The sequence below is a fragment of the Erinaceus europaeus genome, chromosome 16, assembly GCF_950295315.1.
Source record: "Erinaceus europaeus chromosome 16, mEriEur2.1, whole genome shotgun sequence".
In the NCBI taxonomy this organism is placed as follows: Eukaryota; Metazoa; Chordata; class Mammalia; order Eulipotyphla; family Erinaceidae; genus Erinaceus; species Erinaceus europaeus.
In genome coordinates, this window is record NC_080177.1 from 10,960,462 (window position 1) to 10,981,247 (window position 20,786).

At 49.0% G+C, this 20,786-nt stretch overlaps 2 protein-coding genes across 3 annotated transcripts in view; both read right to left on the reverse strand.

Annotated features, from left to right (window-relative positions):
• PLA2G4F (phospholipase A2 group IVF) overlaps positions 1-2,014 on the reverse strand; it is a 21,720-nt gene extending 19,706 nt beyond the window's left edge. Inside the window, exons 1-4 of the mRNA XM_060175711.1 lie at positions 2,005-2,014; positions 951-1,083; positions 685-739; positions 552-640 (exon numbers count right to left, since the gene is read on the reverse strand). Coding sequence (XP_060031694.1) covers positions 552-640; positions 685-739; positions 951-1,083; positions 2,005-2,014 — 287 coding nt within the window. The remainder of the gene's footprint in view (positions 1-551; positions 641-684; positions 740-950; positions 1,084-2,004) is intronic.
• VPS39 (VPS39 subunit of HOPS complex) overlaps positions 305-20,786 on the reverse strand; it is a 40,599-nt gene continuing 20,117 nt past the window's right edge. For both annotated transcript variants that reach the window (XM_007533671.3, XM_007533664.3), the window contains 17 exons: positions 18,124-18,244; positions 17,910-18,030; positions 16,555-16,684; positions 13,538-13,680; positions 10,180-10,323; positions 9,577-9,718; positions 9,380-9,466; positions 9,030-9,103; positions 8,651-8,749; positions 7,758-7,875; positions 7,097-7,225; positions 5,900-6,002; positions 5,666-5,711; positions 4,148-4,297; positions 3,867-4,001; positions 3,547-3,638; positions 305-2,097 (listed from right to left, as the gene is read on the reverse strand). In XM_007533671.3, coding sequence (XP_007533733.1) covers positions 2,022-2,097; positions 3,547-3,638; positions 3,867-4,001; positions 4,148-4,297; positions 5,666-5,711; positions 5,900-6,002; positions 7,097-7,225; positions 7,758-7,875; positions 8,651-8,749; positions 9,030-9,103; positions 9,380-9,466; positions 9,577-9,718; positions 10,180-10,323; positions 13,538-13,680; positions 16,555-16,684; positions 17,910-18,030; positions 18,124-18,244 — 1,910 coding nt within the window. In that variant the 3' untranslated portion in view covers positions 305-2,021. The remainder of the gene's footprint in view (positions 2,098-3,546; positions 3,639-3,866; positions 4,002-4,147; positions 4,298-5,665; positions 5,712-5,899; positions 6,003-7,096; positions 7,226-7,757; positions 7,876-8,650; positions 8,750-9,029; positions 9,104-9,379; positions 9,467-9,576; positions 9,719-10,179; positions 10,324-13,537; positions 13,681-16,554; positions 16,685-17,909; positions 18,031-18,123; positions 18,245-20,786) is intronic.

The window sequence follows — 20,786 nt, forward strand, 5'->3', positions numbered from 1 at the left end:
CCCCCAGATGGAGAGGGGAGCAGAGACCCAGTAGCTTTGGGAAGCTGGCAAGAGTGGAGCATCTGTCCACCATTCCTGCATCCCTCAACCTCACCAATCCCACACCTTCCAGTGCTCCAGATGTCAGGACCCCAGCATGTGAAGGGAAATGGTTTGGTCACTGGAGTCCTGGGGCTGTCTCCCCATCTTCCTCAGTCACCAAATGGCTTACTCCTGATGAGCTAATCCCTACCCTCACTGTTACTTTCCCAAACTCCACAGGAGAGGGGCAAAAAGAAACAAACGGTCTCCGTGTCTTGCTTTAGTGTTTATTATAAGCCAGCTCTGCCAGTCCTCATTACAGAGCTGTTCCTTTCCAGCCTCCTCTGACTCTGTGAGAGCAAAGGGGTCTAAGAAGGTCTTGCAGGAAGAGCTCCAGCAGGGGAGAGAACACACATCCATTATTCTGCTGCTTCAAACAAGTGCCTCAAGGTGGTGGGGATGGGTGCTATGGCCAGCGCAGGCCAGCTGGTAGGACTCGACCCGAGGGGTAGGGACATCAGAGGACTGACTGCTGCTCCTTGGGGCAGCATGGGCCAGGCTCCCAAACTTGAGAGGTGCTGATGGCGCTCAGCTGACCCTCTCGGCCATCCATGGAGAGCTGCCCAGGAGGGCGGGGAACAGCGTTAATGTCAGCAGCATTACCCAGATGCACTGGTAGACACCAGGCAGAGCTTCGAGGTAAGACCTCTCCACCCTTCTGCCCCGAGATCAGGGTGCACAGCCATCCTGTGTCCTCAGCCTGCATGCTGGACACCCACCCTGCACATCTCTTGTGGCCGTGGGAGCTGGGGCCTCTTACACACAGACACACACACACACACACACACACACACTCTCTCTCTCTCTCCTCTCTCTCAGTAGGTTTGGCTGTGAGCTATCTATCTCTCCTACCTCGCTCTCACTCTCACCTCGTGAACGTGCCTGGCCATGTCATGCTCAGCTTCCGAGATGGTGGCTCCATGTCAGCAGAGGCCCCCAGTCCTCGGCCCCTGCGCTCAGGGACCACAGCCAGGCCAAGCTCTCGGGTTTTAGTGGCTGACACTGGCACCCAGAACCCGAAGCAGTTCACAGACACGCTGGCTGCCCTGGATGCTGGGTGTGTGTGTGTGTGTGTGTGTCTTCCCCACTTGGCCCTGAGCCCTGGGTGCTGGGTGTGTGTGTGTGTGTGTCTTCCCCACTCGGCCCTGAGCCCTGGGTGCTGGGTGTGTGTGTGTGTGTGTGTGTGTGTGTGTGTGTGTCTTCTCCATTCGGCCCTGAGCGCTTCCAGGCACAGAAGCTTCCAGGCATAGAACATACAATTCAAGGAGGACTTATTTACAACACACGAGGTGATTATCCATGTATCCCAGGAAACCAGGATGTCTTGCCGCTCATTTTACCTTCTTTAAATATTAGTTGTTCTTGATGTCAGGAAAATAACAAAGAAAGCCTAGAGAGAACTGAGAGGAGGAAGGGAGAAAATAAATAGTGAGAAAAAAAAAAAAGGCATGGAGATACAGGGCCCAGTGACTGTGGAGCCTCACAGCTGAAGGAACTCCGTGGGACCCCTTCTGCAGGCCCCGAGCCAGCTGTGCTAAGCAAGGACCCAAGGGAGTCCTGTGCGTGTCCTGATAGAAAACCCAGAATCCAGCACGGTGAGCTCATGCACACTCAAGGCCTTCCTTCCTCAGTGGCTGGTGCACAGAGGCAAGGTGGTGGCCTGCCCCACCTGCCCAGCCGAGCAGCGACTGCAGCCTTGGACTGCCTGCAGCACGATGGCTTCACAAGTGCAACTACTCTCTCTCTAAGAAGAAGCTGGCAACCACAGACCCGTGCATCTGGTAAAGTCAGAGGTGCTCCCGAGTACCAGGCAGCTGGTTGTATCCAAATGGGGAGACACCTGGTGGTGGCAGCAGCCCCTCAATTCCAAAGGCTGGGGCTCCTCCCCCTGCCCGGGGGGACCTGAGCTGTCCATCTGCTGACCACGCGGCATGCCGGGCTCAGGTGTCAGCTGGGTTCACCTCTTTGGAACAGAAGTAGTGCACCACCACTCCATTGGGGTATCTTGCAAATGCACTGTGTGGAGAAAAAGGACTCCGGGTGAGGACTGCCTGGAAGAGAAGGCCATTCCCTAGCACCTCAGAAAAGCACCAGCCTTTGGGACAACCTAGGAGCAGCCCGCCATAACCAGAGGAGGGAGCCCACAGTGTGAGGGCATGGGGGCATCTCCTCTTACATCATGGATGTGAAGCACCTGGACAGAGGGACGGAACCATCCTGGCCCAGCACTGCTGGCTGGAATACACTGCGGGCTGATGCCAGTTAAGGATGGCGAGTTAGGGCTTTCTAAAGAAGGGGATTCTGGGGAGTCGGGCGGTAGCGCAGTGGGTTAAATGTATGTGGATCCCGGTTCGAGGGCCTGGCTCCCCGCCTGCAGAGGGGTCACTTCACAGGCAGTGAAGCAGGTCTGCAGGTGTCTGTCTTTCTCTCTCTGTCTTCCCCGTCTCTCTCCATTTCTCTCTGTCCTATCCAACAACAATGACATCAATAACAACAGCAATAATAATATTTACAACAATAAAACAACAAGGGCAACAAAAGGGAATAAATAAATATTTAAAAAAGAAGAAGAAGAAGAAGAAGAAGAAGAAGAAGAAGAAGAAGAAGAAGAAGAAGAAGGGGACTCTGGGGCTGGGAAGATAGCATAATGGTGATGCTACAGACTTCCATGCCTGAGACTCCTAAGTCTCAGGTTCAATCCTCAGGACGACCACAAGCCAGAGCTGAGCAGGACTTTGGTGTCTCTCTGTATCTTCTGCTTTGTATCTGTTTGATTAAATAAATAAATAAATATATACACTATTTAAAGAAAAGGGGGGGGGGAGGGTTGGTGCTTCCAGTCACAGCAGAGAGAGGTCATGCACTCTCCTCCAGAAAGTAAGGAGGGGCTTGACTGAGCATTTGCTTCAACCAGCCTGATGCTCGTTCAGGATTTCGAGTCATGAGGCCACAGACAGAAAGATCTTCTCCGGGGCCTGGGTGGTGGCACACCTGGTTGATTACACATGTTACAATGCACAAGGACCCTGGTTCAAGCTGCTGGTCCCCACATGCAGAGGGAAAAGCTTCACAAGTGGTGAAGCAGTGCTGCAGATCTCTGTCTCTCTCCCTCTCTATCACCCCTTTCTCTCTCAATTTCTGGCTGTCTCTATCCAATAAATAAATAAAGATAATAAAATTAAAAAAAAAAAGATCTTCTTCTTTCAGAGACTCTGTCTCTACTCACAGCTCTCACACATCCTCTGGCTACATCCTGATTCCCAGTCGCCGGTGGGGACGGCTCCGTGGGCAGGAAGTCGGCAGCCCCAGGCTCTCACAGTCCCCCCCGTGGGTGGCATGGACTAACCACTGAGGTTCTGGAACCGAGCGTGGCCGGGACAGTCGGCTCGCGTACTTTCCCCTCAGGCTGAAGGGAGTAAACCCGCAGTAGAGCTGCCGACGCCATGCAGCAGCAGGGCGGCTCACCTGTTCCCGATCTTCTTCTTACACACCGTGCACACCTTCTCCTCCGTGATGATGCATTTGACCTGCTGGTGGAAAATCCGCTCCTCCTGGACCTAGAGGAGCAGAGAGGGTGAGAGAGGACTCCCAGAGCGCCCCCTCACATTTCATTTCTCACCTGCAAGGAGGCCTGAGACATTTGCCTTGGAGTGTCAGTTAGATGGTTATCGGGTGGGGTCTGCCTTTGTCTATAGGGACAGGGTGGTAACAACCTTACATGAAGACGCGTACAAGCACCCCCACCCCACCCCACCCCCTGCCCTGGAGTTCCGGAAGGTTCATACCCGCAGAAACTCTGCATGGAGAAGGTTCTTGAGTACTTGATTGTACCGTTTCTTTTGTGCGTTTTCTTCTAAGACCTTTTCCAGAAAGATGCGGATGTCATTAATCTGAGTGTTGGCTGGCAGGAGGTTGAGGGCCTGGGGACAGGAACAGAAATGAGGATGGGGTGGGGCAGGCTAGGAGTCAGACTGACAGAGCCGGGTCCCTCTCTCTGTCCCTGGTGCTCAGTGCTCCCCACGACACTCTGCTTCCCTCTCCCCCACCTCCCCTAAGGCCCCCTCACCTTGGTGGTGTCCAGCTTGCTGTGGTGCAGCTCAAGGACCTGCAGGGCTGCCTGGAGGTTGGGCTGTGGCTCCAGCAGTTCCAGCTTCATTGGCCCCAGGCAGTGAACACTGGGCGGCGACAGGTACATTCGGAGCAGAGACAGATACACCTGCCACACACAGGTACAAGCCACGAGTGTCGGCTTGGCAGTGGCCCTCCTAGGACACCCCTGCGTGACACGCCTATGAAAGGTGCTGTCTGGATAGTAACTGCCATTATGGAACATTGAAAACTCACTGCTTTCACCTTTTAAGAGAGCGGTAAAACGAGCCAGTCCAAGATGTTAAAAATTCAGGGTGGTGAGGTGTCGGGCGGTAGGTAGCACAGCGGGTTAAGCACAGGTGGCGCAAAGCAAAAGATCCCGGTTTGAGCCCCCAGATGGCCACCTGAAAGGGATTCGCTTCACAAGCGGTGAAGCAGGTCTGCAGGTGTCTGTCTTTCTCTCCCCCTGTCTTCCGAACCTCCTCTCTCCATTTCTCTCTGTCCTATCCAACAACATCAATGACAACAACAATAATAACTACAACAATAAAACAACAAGGGCAACAAAAAGGAAATAAATAAATACATTAAAAAAAGTTCAGGGTGGCCAGGAGACTGGGAGACAGCTTTCCCACGCGCACTGGCGGGGGTTTGATCCCTGTCTACCACGTGGATGACCATGTACAGCACATGGGGAAGCTTTGCGAGTAGTGCTGTGGGGCCTCTCCTTCTCTCCCCCCAACCCAATGTGTTAAAAGGAAACAAACAAACAAACAAAAAATGAAGCCCAGAGCAGTGGAATTATGAGGTATAAAGCCATGGCAAAATCCTGACAGGGGGAGAAAAAGTAAAGGTTGTGTTGTGTTTTGCCTGAGAGGGGGGGAAAAAAAAGTGCTACAGCTGCTTAGCACGTCCAAAAAAAAGATTGCTCACTTCCTGTGCCTTTGAAAGCCAAGATGCTGCCACATTTTGGCAGGCGATGTCTAACCCAAGGAGAGGTGGCCTTTCCCACTGGGCTCCTGGTGTCGGGGCCTGGAGGACTCTTTGCTGGGCATGCCCTGTGCACTGCTTAGCAGCCGCGCTGGCCTCCTCCTTGGAGACTACAGTAGAATCCCTCTGAGCCCAGTTCTGACAAGTGAAATGCAACACTGGCAAGTCCAGTGTGCTCTGGCGGAAGTACACACGCCTCAGTGTTCTGATGCTCTTTCTCAACAGGCTGACGACACAGTTTATTATCCATGTCAGTCCTGGGAGAGTTAAGAGGCAGGGACGGGCGTGCCATGAGCCATCACTGGAGAAACCAGACATAAGCCAGAACCATCCACCTATGGTTGCCCTGCCTCTTCCTTAAGACACAAGCAAAATCAACCAGTGCAGTGGCCCTCATCTTGTCTCAATTTAGCAGTTCACACAGCGTGACCTGTGGGCCCAACCAGACAGCATGAGAACACTGAGAGACAGTATAAACTGGGGGCGGGCGGGGGTTAGTACTCACGTCTTTGTTGCCGTCTCTGCTTTGGTCATAGTGCTTGTGGCAGTACCTGCAAGGGAAGAGGTGGTGAGACAATGCAAGAGGGACGCCCGTGAAGCAGAGAGGTGACAGGCACTGCCTGTAGGAGCTGCCTGAGGACAGACAGCAGACACGGGGGCCGGTGCGTGGAGGGCATGGCTCGCCTCTCCGGGTATGGGTATCTGCTTAAAGGCACTGGGGAAGACAGGGCCGACCTACTCCTCGGCCATCCGTGTGTTCTTCAAGATGTGGACGTAGATGAAGAGCGCTTGTTCGTGTTTCCCCATGCGTCCCAGCAGGAGAGCACGCTCTTCCAGGAGGCCTGAGAGGAAAAAACGGAAAATAAGTGTCCATCCCCATTATCACCTGGGCACAAAATCAGGGGTAGCACTCCCAGAGGAACGGACATGGACAAGACAAAGTGGGAGGAGGTCTTTTATTAGCTGGGAGTTTCTTCAAAGAGAAAATGACTACAGTTCACCAAAGTAAAAGATTCCAGGGTGGGCGATGGAGGGTTCAGGTCCTGAACATGATGGCAGAGGACCTAGTGGGGGTTGTACTGCTGTGTGGAAAACTGGGAGATGTTACGATTGTACGAACTATTGTATTTTGCTGTCGACTGTAAACCATTAATGCTCCAATAAAGAATTTTTAAAAAATGACTACAGTGGTAAAAAGTGGGGAGGAAGCTATTCCAAGTGTGTTACCTCATCTTTTTTTTGTGTGGCCACTTATAAACAGGGATAAGAACGCTCATTAAACAGACAAGCACAGAATAAGTGCCTAGAATGATCTTGTTAGGACACAGACACACACACAGACACACACACACATACAATCAAATTGTAGTAAAAATGCCTATAATGTGTTAGGTGCTTAGGAAAATAAACATTGGGTCTCTGTTCTCAGAGCTGACATATCAGACAGACTTGGGCCTCCTTCAAAAAAATTACGAAGTGTTCAACAATGAAGTTAGTTGGCCAATAATACATGCTGGAGTGATAAACCAGGTTTTTGTTTGTTTGTTTGTGTTTATCTTTATTTGTTGGATAGAGACAGAAATTGAGAGGGAAGAGAGAGAGAGAGAGAAAGACAGAGAGACACCTGCAGCCTGAAAAGCTCGTGAAGCTCTCCCTCTGCCGGTGGGGACTGGGGGCTCACACCTGGGTCCTTGTGTGTACTGTAACATGTGCGCTCAACCAGGTGTGCTACCACTCAGCCCCAATAAGCCAGTTTTGACCTGGCTGTAGAGGAGTGTGGTTCACTCCCCAAAGAGACGCCTTACAGTCAGGGTATGAAGTGAGTCTTCAGATAGGACCAACCTAAGTTTTTTTTGGAAGGCTGGGGAGCTGCGAGAGGGGAAGAAGCATTTTCTGCACTACCTTAAGCAGCTTCTGGCCCTCACCAGACACTCACCATCAAAAGGAAAGTCACAGATGAGCCGGCCTGGATCATAATAGCTAGAAATTTCCAAGAACATCAGGAGCTTCCGTCGGTATTCTCCCAGCTCCCCCTCTTCCTCTCCAGCAGCGACTGGGGTTTTGCCTTGGAGAGAAGCCAAGGCCATCAAGAAAGGTTTCTGCTAGGTGGGGTGACCAACGAAAATGAGGAAGATGGGGTTTAAGGATGTCACCCTTGAGTTCAAGGGGTCACCACGAGGTAGGGGAGATTGTATCACGGCTACATAAAAAGACTTTCATGCCTGAGGCTCCAAAGTCCCAGATTCAATACCACATATCACCATAAACCAGAGCTAAGCAGTGCCCTCTCATAAATAATAACAATAATAAAAAGAAAGAATAATAATACATTTTCCAAAATGGGTGCAAACATGGCTGTTTCTAACCAGGAACTTAGTCTACATGGTCCCCAAATATCACCTCTAGTTAAAAAACAAAAACCGCCTCACAGGTGAGGTAGGTAGCTCAGCTCGAGTCCCTCAGTTGCCCTGGTTGCTTGAAGTATTTCCTGCCCATCAGGGTCTGCTCAGGGGGTGAGGTCTGCTTCCCTACCCCACAACCTGAACCCAGCCTGCCTGGCAGACCTGGGCCACCTTGCTTCTTCTGAGCACTGGTACCTGCAGGGAAGGACAGGAGATACTCCTTCATAAGGCCTTGCACCTTCTCACAGTACAGCTGGATCAGGCAGTTGTGGAACCGAGAGCCTGTCTCCTCCCAAACGTGGATGACGTGTTCCTGGGTGAGACAGAGAGGTCTGCCTGGTACCCTCTGTGCTGTAACCCAGCAGGGTCACTCAGTCGTCCTCACAATTTTAAGGCCTAAGAGATCCCATCCTCCTGACCTAAGTAAACTGCAAAGATTACAATGGAGCCACCGCTCTCCTAATTCCAACAAGACATTTTCCTTTCGAAACTACCCGGCTACCTCAGGAATCATCTTCTTGATTTCCGGTCTAAGGTCCTTTCTGAAGCCTCTCGCAGAGTCTTCCAAATCAGCCCATGTCATTAGGGGATAAGTGCTTGCATTTTGGTACTTAAGACCTGTTTGCTTATGCCAGGGATGCAATCGAGCTGGGCTGTACTCATGTGGCTCTGAAGTTTTTTTCTTGAACATCACCCTTTTGTCCCTCTGTACTTTAGCTAGATTTAGAAGGCATCGCCAAGAGGGGACATTTCTAGCCTGGTTCACTGGGTAGCTCTTTCTGCACGAGGATTTGAAATAGCCCTTATCTTTATATTTCAACCAGCCCCAAGTAAGACTCCTCTCCCCCAGTCTGAACTTACCCTAGCTGACCCCTATTTGCAGCCTGTACTCGAAAGTGAAATCCAGGGAGAGATAGCATGATGGTTATGCACAAAGACTTTCACACCTGAAGCACCAAAGGTCTCAGGTTCAATCCCCAGCACCACCAAGAAGATGGAGTTTAGCTAGTTAAAACTAACCAGCCAACCAAACCAAAAAAAGGAAAGTGCGCTGCACACGCATAAACACACACACTCACACATCTCACCAGATAGGGAATAGCCAAGCCTTTAAAATTCTCTACTAAGAAGCCGAGCACTCGGTCTCGTGGCAGGGACTCCACCTCAGGAAGGTCTTCAGTAAATATCTGTTGGAACGAAGTCAAGTGTCAGAGGCAGCCCTCCTCTCACCCCCAGCAGTGCTACCCAGTGAGGGGGCAGACTCTGGAGGAGGTGCAGGGCGCACATGTGTGACCAGGACTCCTTATACCTGTGCAAGGCTCTTGCCACTAACACGGCCTCAAATTCACCAGCCTGCTCTTATAAACATGACAGACTGCACACACCCCCACCCCCCACCCGTGCTGCTGTCCCATGCAGAGTCAGGCCCATGGCGCAGCAGGAAACCAAAGGTCTTCCACGACCTACCTTCAGGCCATCCTCTGGGAAGTCTCTCAGCACCCACACGGAGTAGGAAAAGATCAGGTGCAGGTTCTCCGTACCTGGAGGGAAAAGGGGAGGCTTGTTGGTTAGTGAAGCCCGCTCAGCCCTCGGGGCTGGGGAAGGCAGGTGTACAGCTTGTTCGAGAAGCTGTGTTCCAGGAATGATCACGCAAGCAGGCATCAGTCACTCAGAGCTGCTGGGCAGGGAGAAGTAAACACCTGGAGGAACACCTGGGAGGGGTGGGACTGGGCAGCCAGAGTCAGACACAGAGGAGATTGGGGTCCCTCTGAACAAACCCCTTTCCCTCCCACGCTCTGCTCCCAAGCTGGACTCACCCAGATGCTGCAGGTACTGCACTGTCCTCTCGTGGCCTTTCAGAGGGGAGTTGGCTTTCTTGGACTGGTCTACCAGCACCTGCAGGGCTGACCAAAGCCCAGGAAAAAGGTCACAGGCCTCTTCCGGAGGACAGAGCCCTGGGGGAAGGTTCCCTGTGATCCCTCCCAGGTCAAGCCAGCACCCCTCCCCTGGCCACCTTTCTCGTGCAGCCCCTTCTTCTCGTAGAGGATGATCAGTTCGCTGTACTTGTGAGCCTTCTTCAGCACGTGCTCGCTCTCTTCGATATGGCAATGGTTGTTCTCCAGGCGCAGCAAAGGGGCCACCAGGGCCACGTTCGTCTGTGGAGGAAGCAGGGCGTCGTTAGGAGCTGCTTCCTCGGGAACCGCCCCCCTCCACTGAGTCCATGCCCATTTCAGAGTGAAAGGCTGGAGGTTCAACACAAGCCTAAGACACCAACCAACCCTTTTTCCAGACCGCAGACAGTGGGCTTATTTTTTTGCTGCTGTTGGGGGTGGGTGGACAGTGAGAGGAAGGAAAGAGATACTGTCTCTGTTCACAATGTCACACCCAGCCCAATCTCCTAAGAGAAGTCTGCCAGCCCACGGTGAAGACTGGGTCAATATTTTTGCCTCATTCTCTTAATTCCAAGGAGCTCACAGGCCGTCAGCTAAAGACTGTGTGGTTCCCCCCATGAAGATTTCACTCTTACTGGCGGAAGGTAGCCCAGAGCTGCACAGCTCTCTTTTCCAGGAAGTGGGGGGCGGGGGGTCAGGGCAACCCCAAAACTCATACAACTCACATGGAGGTAGCACTTGAGCAGGGTCGTGTCGATGATTTGCAAGAGCTTCTTCTTGGATTTGATGGTGGGTGTGCCCTCCATGAGCGGGGAGGTGCTGGACTGGTGGTCAGAGTCATTCAGCTTCTTTACCAACTGGCTTCGTTTCTAGAGGCCACAGATGCAGTCAAGGCTGGGGGGACCCTCCCTGATCACCTAAGCCACCAGGGAATTCCAACCACCACCAAGCGGGTCACATCTGTCATGGGGGAGAGACCAGAGCACGGCTCCACCGCTTCACATGGGGCTGGGGATCGATCCCAGCCAGGCCCGCAGGCATGCAATCATGTGCTCTGTGCTCAGCCACCAGATTTAAAATCAGCAAACAGATTTTATCAGGGATCGAAAGAAGTGACTGCCAACTTGTTACCAGTACAGTAATAATTATTTATTGAAAAATTTGCTAACACTAAAAGTACTGTATATTATCTTACTTTAAACCTAAAATGAAGTGGGGCTGTTATTATCCCTATGGAATATGGGAAGATCCTAGGGCACAGATGTTAGTGGCAGATTTCAGATTAGAGTCTGCCTCTAGAGACCATGTGATTTATTCAGTCCCCCTACTCCCCCCACTGGTGCCAGGGGTAGAGAGAGACCTGCAGCACCTTGTCACTGCTTGGGAAGCTCCCCGTTGCAAGTGGGGACTGAGGGCTTGAACCTGGGTCCTTGTGCACTGTAATGTGTGCACTCAACCACCTCGGGATGGGAGGAAACTCAGCAGTGCAGCACCTGCCCTCCATGCATGAGTCTGGGCTCGAGCCTTAGTGCCACCTGAGAGCAGTAAGAGCTTCATGGACATTAAGATGGCGCTGGGCTCACTCACCTTCCCTCTCCTCAGTGTCTCAGTTTCTATCTCTTGTTTCTCATTCTAAGAACATCTTTTAAGTTGGGCCGGGCAAGTGACTGATTAGCAATATACGTGCTTGAGACGGATGTTTAATCCCTAGCACTATTTGGGGGGTGGGAGGGAGAATAGTCGCAAGGTCTCTATAGTCGGGCCCTAATCTGGAATCTGCTACTCACATCTGTGCCCTGGGAATTTTCCCATATCAAATAGGGATGTTAACAGCCACATTTTACTGATCCGATCTTCATAAACAGAGATTCATTATTTTGTTTGCTTTTTCTTACCTGTTCTAGAACGTCACACAGTGGAATCATTGGAGTTTCTACTACTGATACTTTGTGTCTGGCAATGCCTACGGCCTTACATGCTCTCCCGTCAAATCTCTGGCACAACACCAGTGTGCCAGCTAGCTCCTCACACTGCAGATGCCAATAGAGAAGGACAGGCAGACGTGTATTTAGACCTGAAACTGAGACTTGTTGGGGTGGGCAGTAACTGTTCAGCAACACCACGGGCTTGAGACACAGTCTGTCCCAGAGCCCTTTCCACCTGACACATAGGCCGTGCAGTGTGCAGACAAAAGCATACTCGTGTGCTTACTACAGGCTGCCCTCCAAAGCCACACCTGGCCCACTCACTTGTCCCGCGTTGGGTTTCTCACATTGCCACAAGTATCTGAGTCTTAAGGAACAGGGTCTTTCTGACTCGGCAGAGCTACTATGGCCTGACATAAATGACATGGGAAAAATGTGGAGGAGTCCAGTCTCAAGGAAGTGCCCAGGGCCTGATGACTGGCCAGACCTTCAGGTACTCATGGACCCAGAAACAGGTGGCAGACAGCTGACCTACAATATCCCCTAACCTTTCTTCCCTGAGCCCGCCCAAGGGACACTACAAAGATTAGCAAGATGTTTAAGGGGAGAAACTTATTACAGAATCTGACTGCTTGTGCATAGGAAATAAACAAGAACCTTCTGTGATAGATATTTAAGGTTAAGTGACTTCAATAAAGATGTTAGTTTCAGTGGTTACTTTAAATTTTTTACTTATCCACTAATAAAGTCATAAGAAAAAAAGAAGTGGTCCGGGAGGTGGCACAATGGATAAAGCATCGGACTCTCAAGCATGAGGTCCTGAGTTCAATCCCCGGCAGCACATGTGCCAGAGTGATGTCTGGTTCTTTCTCTCTCCTCCTGTCTTTCTCATTAATAAATAAATAAAATCTTAAAAAAAAACAAAAAACTAAGCATGCCTCCCTAAGAAAATATGTCATGGAAGAATATTTATTGAACAGGACATAAAAAGGTCTTTTCTCAATATATGGCTAAGATTAATTAAGTTAACTGATTTAATCAACCAGTGACTGCATACATTTGATTTCTTCAAACTTTAAAAAAAAAAAAGTGAGCTGTAAAAAAATACTACTGTGGGGAGTCGGGCTGTAGCGCAGCGGGTTAAGCGCAGGTGGCGCAAAGCACAAGGACCGGCATAAGGATCCTGGTTCGAACCCCGGCTCCCCACCTGCAGGGGAGTCGCTTCACAGGCGGTGAAGCAGGTCTGCAGGTGTCTATCTTTCTCTCCTCCTCTCTGTCTTCCCCTGCTCTCTCCATTTCTCTCTGTCCTATCCAACAATGACAACAACAATAATAACTACAACAATAAAAAAACAACAAGGGCAACAAAAGGGAATAAATAAATAAAATAAAATATAAAATTAAAAAAATATACTACTGTGTTGGATATCCATTTGTAAAACATTAACCAATTGGTAAGTAAACAAAGGTGAATTCATAAATACAAAACCTCGGAAATAATAATGCTGAAATGTAATGATGCAGCTGCAGGTGATTTACGTTTCTACTTTATACTTTCCTGCTTTCCAGGTTTTCTGCACAGAGCCAAGTATTTTTTCCCAACATATGTAGGTCCCCTGTTTTTGCTTTAAGGAACTTGTTCTTGGGCCAGAGAAATAGCTCAGCAGACAGGATGTGTGCTTTGCCACGGACAGGGCCCAGGATCACACCTGGCACTATGAGAGGGTCTCTCTGTCTGAAGGGAAAAGCAGTCCAGAGCAGGGAAACTGCATGCCCGTGGCCTTGACTCCATAAAACAAACATCAAATAAGAATGACAACTCTTTCTTAGCAATTAAGAATTTCTCTTTGAGATTCTATGACAAGAATTTATAAGAATGTTTCCTGGTACCAGGATTTGACAAATACCAGGGGAACAGTTTTGCAAGCAAGTAGCAGCAGCAGCAGCAACTACAACGCCTGGACTTCCAGAAAGTTAGTTTACAAAGTGAGTACGGTAGTTGTCACCGGGATGGCCGAGTGGTTAAGGTGTTGTTGGACTTAAGATCCATGGACAAAGTGAGTATGGTGGATAGAAGACCCTTGGTTCCCTGCGTGAAGAGGCCGGTTATGGAATTCGCAGGCACACTCCAGCACATACCCCCCGTGATCACACGTACCTGGGTCAGGTAGTCGATCAGAGCTAAGTGGGCCTTCTCTAGCTCAGCCCCGGAGAGCACGGGCAGAGGGTTAGGGTACTGCAGCTGCTTCCGGTAGTCTGTGGGCAGCAGGTCCGGGTATAGGCCCATCACATGGGTAGGATCTACATGAGAGGGGAACGTGAGTCCCCCCGCAGTTTAAGGAGCAGATAAAGGAATACTCCAAGTTCATACCGACTCAATGGACTATCCCTGCATGTGTCACTACAGCATAGGCATACTTCCCAAGAATGTTACAAAGATGGCACGACTGTATTCTAAGGCATGAACATATACATACATACACGCGAAAATTTACCAACTTTGTGAAAATAGAGGAGGAAGAATTTCCCAAGGAAAAACTGATCAAAAAGGAAAGTTAAAAAGGCAGATCAACTTATTAACAAAAACATATATAAGCAAAAAAGCAGTATTACTAAGATCTGAAGACCAGACAACAGGGCCAGGGAGATAGCATGATGGTTGCCCAAAAGACTTTCATGATTTAGGCTCTGAGGATGCAAGTTCATGCCCTGGTACCACCATAAGCCTGAGCTGAGCTGTGTTTTAAAAGTGTGCATGTGCATGTGTGCGAGTGTGCTATAGGAAAGTCAGGTCCCTTCTGTAGCGGATCTGAGTTCTAGGCAAACTGGTCAGAAAAGAAGTACGTCACACAGTCATGCTTTCAGCCCTGTAGAATCCACATCATCCCCCAAGTCCTGTGTTAGGTCTTAATTGCTCTGCCAAGCCAGAAAGACTGTTCCTAAGGACCAGACTCATGGCAATGTAAGACACAAGGGACACTGAACAGGACAGGTGGCAGTTCTGCACGGAAGCCTCACGGAAGCACCGTGAGGGGAGGAAAAAGCTGCTGGGGTCCTACATGAGCCTGTGGCCCCCTTGCCACCAAGGTTCCATTTGTGCCCACGAACATGGATCTCACCACCACATTCCACTTAGAACCTTGTGAAGTCAAAGCCCACCATGATTCCATGGTGGTCAGGATCCTTGAAAATCTGGTCCCATCGTCTCTTCCTCATGCCATCTTTCCGTCAGAGCACATCAGTGCTTCTCCAGACCCTCAAGAGGGAACAGGTGCCTGCCCACCCTATTATATTATTTTATTCATCTAATTTGATAGGATAGAGAGAAACTGAGGAGAAAAGGGGATAGAGAGGGAGAGGGAGACGCCTGCTGCACTGTTTCACCTTTCATGAAGCTTTCCCCTGCAGGTGGACATGGGATGGAAGACGGGTCCCTGTGCATGGTAACATGTGTGCTCAACCAGGTGTACCCTCCCACCTGGTCCTCCCTGCCCTCTCCACACTACTTTTATTTCTCATCCTCCAGGGCCTGGCTCCCGTCCTCTCCCTCTTAATTCTTGGGCAGACCTCTGCTCACTAACTCCCTAGGCCTCTGCAGAAATCACTCATTCTTGTCCCACTGTCCTATTTAGCGACTTTACAAAGTAGGCTCTTGGAGCACATTCAAAATGTCGTATTTAGCCCCCTGAAGTCCAGGAGTGAAGACAGAGCTGGCATCTGACAATGCTTAACTCATCCGCTCTCAGAGGCAGTATGTGTTCTGAGTCCAGGATGGCCCCACACTGAGTCTTCAGTGCAATGGACGCATGGAATTAGCAGTGACACCGTATCACCAAGGAAACAGCTCGACTCTGCTCTAGCCACACAGAATATAACTGGGATCCTTTCAGCCTCACTGCTGGGCCGCTCCCTCTCTCTGGAAAATCTTTCCCCAGAGGTCTGCAAGGCTTACCTAATCACCTCCTTTGGGCTGTAACTGAACTGCCTCCTTCTCAAAGAGACCGTTTCCCTAAATGATTTTACCTTAAATTGCTTTTTTTTTTCAGCCACAAAGTAGTTGTTGGCGCCTGGTGCCTGCACAACCACCATTCTCGGTGATCATCCCCGCCTTCCCCCTTTCCATCTTTTCTTTTTTGACAGAGGAGGTGAGAGGAAGAAAGAGAGGGAGAGACACAAAGCAAAGAGACCCCTCCACTGTTTGTGAAGCTTCCTTCCCTGCGGCAAGTGGGAAGCGAGGACTAGATTCGGGGCTCTTGTGCATGGGAATGTGGGCACTCTGCCAGCTGCAACACCTCCCGGCCCTCAGCCTCATCTTCAGCTCCTTACATTGTGACTGTGACACCTTAATTCAGTGCTCCTTTGACCTTTCCCCGTTTTTCTTTTTCTTAGTGCTTGCCATTTCCTGGCATGTTATGATTTTGCTGGTTTACATTTTTGTCTGCACCCTTCTCACCAGCATTTAAATCTACAACTCGGACCCAGCAGTCTTCAGCTCGATAAACGTGAGTGTATCAACAGTATTCCAATAAATTCAAGACCTGTATGTAAGTTTCAAGACACAGAAGAACTATCACCCTTCACAACTGTGTCACCCCAATACCCAAGTCAAGTCACACTTGTCTACCAAGACCCTCCCCCCATGTCCCAGGGCCTCCGTGTAGCAAACTACTCTTTCTACATTGTTTTTTTACGAGTAAGTTGTTGGTAATCACAAACAAGTAACTCTAGAAGAGTGATTCTTAAAAGCTTTTCTGGATCTTAGGAAATGTGATGGAGGATACTGACCCCCTCCTCCAGGTTAAACCCCCTTATACACAGAGTAGCAGAGGCCCCTCATAGGCCCTGTGTCCCTCAGTGAGAGAAGCAGAGCTCTATCCCGGCTCCTAAGGGATAGAAGTGACACTCTCTGGAGGTCTCTCTATAGAATCGAGGGGGGGGGGAAGTGGCTAGGGAAGCACGCCTGACCTCAGTCTGTCCTCCACTTGGGGGAACAAGGCAATAGTCCTCTCAAGTGCTGTGCTGGAGACTTGAACCTGAGTCACACACATGGTAAAGCAGGTACTTTCTCCCAGGCGAGCTATCTCTTTGGCCCCTACTACCAGGATTCTGATAGATAAGAATCAAAATCTCTAGCCCCCCTCCCCTCCGTCAATTCCTTATCCCAGCACTTGTTACCTGTGCCAAGTTTAGCAAAGACTTGCATGGACTCATCGAAACGCTTCTGGCAAAAGAGGTTGAAGGCATACAGGTTCTTGATGTGGTGAATCTGCTGCTGTTTTTCACTGTCGGAATCATCTTTCATTTCCTAGTAAGAGAGCAGAATAGTAAGAGAACTTGCATTCCCCAAATACTCATCCGCTATGTACAGAATGTTAGACGATATTCTAGGAGATACAACTGCCAAAGTGGACAAGGGAGTCCGAAACCACCTGCCTTCACAGAACGGAAGCAATCGAAGTCGTGCAATTACACTTCTGCAATTAAACTGTGAACTAGGCAATTAGGATACAGCAAGCTTTCAACAGAATACCCGGCAGCATTCCTGCAAACTTGTCAAGGTCATTAAACACGAGATAAGGAAGCTGGGCAGTGGTGCACACAGTTGAGTGCATGCACAAGGACCTGGGTTTCAAGCTCCCAGTCCCCTGCTACAGGAAGGAAGTTTCACAAGCAGTGCAGCAGTGCTGCAAGTGTCTCTTTCTCCCACTCATCTCCCCCATCATCACAATTTCTCTCCTATCAAATAAGAAGAAAGGAAAAACAAACACAAGATAAGGGAACAGTCACAAATCAAAAAGTAAGATGTGACAACTAAATGCAATGTAATTTCTGGATTTGAATGTGCAATAGAAAAAAAAAAAGGACACTGACAAAAAATATCTGCGATCTAAATGAAGTCTGAAGTTGGCTTAAAAACAACAATAAAATAATCAAGACACAAACTAAGCAAGGAATGATGATGACAGAAGCTCAAAAGACGGGTACTCAGTTCAGTGTGAGCAGTGGGTCCAGGGAGGCTCTAGGAGGAACATAAACTGGACTGCAAAGGAGGAGCTAGAGGGCCTAGGCAGTGGCAACCTGGTTTTAAGTGCAAGGATACCTGCAAGGAGCTGGGTTTGAGCCCCTACTCCCCTCCTGTAGTGGGACCGCTTCACAAGTGGTGAAGCAGGTCTGCAAGTGCCTTATCTTTCCTCTCCCCCTATCTCCACACCCGCCCCCTTCTCAATTTCTCTCTGTCCTATGGAATTAAAAGGGAACAGAAAGGCCACCAGAACCAGAAGCGGTGGATTCATAGTGCTGGGACCAAGCCCCAGCAACTGGAAGCAAATAAAAAGAAAGAAAAAAGAAAAAGGAAAAAAAAAAAAAAAAGGAGGAGCTAGAGTTAGCCAGGCAAGACTGGACATGTGACAGACAAGAAAGGAAGGGAACAGAGTGTTTCCAGCAATGAGGCCAGCACAGGGGAAGGGTCTAAACTGACAGAACAAATGCGAGGAAGGCACACTCAGTCCAAGCTCCGAAGTAGGACTTACTGCGAGCTGCAGGGCCAATTCAAACTGCTTGTCCTGGAGAAGCTGTTGGATCTGCGTTGCCATGGGGACTGGAATGAGTCTCCAAACAAAATGATTGCTGGCCACATAGATGATGTTTGATCTGGAGACAAGGGTAAGAGCACAGGCTTCCTGATGACAAAGGCAACTTCAAAGTTTTGAGATAAGACAGCAGCTAGGTAATAAAAGTCCTTACCCTCCCGAGGTAATGAAACGGGGCCTTTGCAATTCAATGCTCTGGACCAGCAGCCTGGGCTCAAATGTTCGGATCTCCACATACCGAGGCAGCACTGCGATAATGTAGGGAGGCTGGTGTTCTGTGCAGAGGAGAACATTTTGAGCTGCTACTTCTGGTCTGCTGGTTTCCAGGGTTAAGGACTTTTTCTGTAGCCTATCTCTAAGCTACACTTAAATGTGAGGTCCAAAAAGCCTGTTAGTTTAATGTCATTCTCTTAAGTAACACAAGAAGGAAGCAAACCACCAGCCCCCCACCCAAATGCTAAGGAAAGAATCCTACACTTTTTGCCAATGTCCCTACCTGAGATTTTCACAAGGAAATGAATATGAAATTCTACTCAATGCTTAATGGCTCACTGAAGGCAGCTGAATGGCACTGCCAATGTAACCATCCCTGATCTGACACCTGTGTGAGCCTTGTGGCTGCTTCCCTAGAGTCTACACAACTAATAACACTTTCAGCCAACTATTCATGACCCCCATTTACCCTGGCTGAGAAAGCCAGCATAAAGTCCTGGGTTACACCTCCTTCCTCCATTCCTCCTCCCTGTGTTTTAAAAGTAATGCTTATCACACCTACTCTCTCCTTCCCGTTCCCTGAGAAGCAAAGGACAATCCAGGTCTAGTATACTGGTTAAAAACAGGACAGTCTTACGGGGATGTTAAAGATGTCCAAGGAAGAAAAACACAGCGGACAAAACCATGAAGTCCTTACAGAGAAAATTTACCTTTGTGTGAGAAGTAGGCTGGGGAAGGAGAGACAGTAAGTTTATTTTATTGCCACCAGGGTCATCACTGGGCCTCGGTGCCTGCACTACAAATCCACTACTCTGGCTGCCATTTTTTCCTTATTATTATTAGTATTTTTCTCTGTTTTTTTTGACAGGACAGACAGAAATTGAGAGGGAGATTAAGAGAGAGAGAGGGGAAGATAAACACTGATTCACTGCTCATGAAGCACTGCCCATGCAGGTGGGGAGCAGGGGCTTGAACTCGTGCTGCACATGGTGGTATGAGTGCTTGACCAGGTGCGACACCACCCAGCCACCGCCCCGTATTTTCCTAACAAATTCCCTAACATGCTAAAAAAAACAAACAAACAAAAAAACCCTACATGGTTCCTCTTACATGTGGCATCAAAGGTAGTAAAACACAGAGGAACAGAAATAAGAAAGGTTGTTGACATCATCTGAAAGGAAAGCTGTGTGTTTACAGGGTGTGGTGTGTTTTGCAAGAAGAAAGAAAAAGTCCCTTCATGACAGTACAAAGTGTCACCTTCATGACAGTACAAAGATTCTTAACACAGACAAACAGGGCATCTTCCCTGAAATTAAATATAAAACTTTAAACAAACAAAAAACTTAAAACGAACCACTAGATGGCACAACTGTCATACAGGAATTTAATCTTGAATAAATGCGCAGGCTTCTTAACAGGGCTAATTTACACTGGTTTCCATAATTATTTATTCATAAAAATCTTTTCATGTTGCATTTGCAATCTACACTCTAATAACACAGTACAATTTTTTTAAAAATATTTATTTATTCCCTTTTGTTGTCCTTGTTTCATTGATGTAATTACTGATGTCATCATTGTTGGATAGGACAGAAAGAAACGGAGAGAGGAGGAGAAAACAGAGAGGGGGAGAGAAAGATAGACACCTGCAGACCTGCTTCACTGCCTGTGCAGCGACTCCCCTGCAGGTGGGGAAACACAGCACAATTTTAAAGCTGAAAAGGAACTCCAAAAAAGAGGAAACCAAGGCTTACGGACTACTTGCATTAATTTGAAAGCTACTGCAATGATTATGCTGATATACTTCTTTATCAAACTACAAAGGCACATTGGTTTGTGTTGGACTTTTTTTCTTTCTATTTTACAGTAAGCCTATTTTTAAAAGTTATGTACAGGGACTGGGCAGTAGGACATCAGGTTAGGCACACATGGAGTGAACCACAAAGACCGGCATGAGGATCCTGGTTCAAGCCCCCGGCTCCCCACCTGCAGGGGAGTTGCTTCACAGGTGGTGAAGCAGGTCTTCAGGTGTCTGTCTTTCTCTCCCCCTCTCTAGCTTCCCTTCCTCTCTCAATTTATCTCTGTCCCATCCAAAAAAATTGAGGGGAAAAAAAAAAAAAGGAAGTTCAACATGTACACCTCTAGATGTTTAGTCTGTCTCCTGTCTGATGACAAGTGTCCTTCCCTACCTCTCCCTTAGTATGTCGAGGACCAAAAGTTTCTGACAAATAGTGTTGGAGGCCTGGCCACTAACAAAGGTTTCAAACAGGAGCTCTTGTGCTAGGGCGTCAGAAACACACTCCAAGCACGCTACACACACCGCTGATCTGCCATGATCCTGCTGACGGGAAAATAAGGGCTCCGAGAGCACCAGGATACTTCGCACAAAGTTGTTACTAATATACCGCACCTATTAATACATACAACGCTGGCCCTTGTAAGTTGTTAGCCCTTTGATGTAGTCCCCTCCTGTCCTCTCCATGTCTAACCACTACCAGAACAGCCGCCCTGGGGCACATTCTATAACTTCGGAGTCCACTGTCGTCTCTGCCCTACACAACAGTCAGCCTTGAACAACTGGCCTTTCCTCTTAATCCAGAGCAG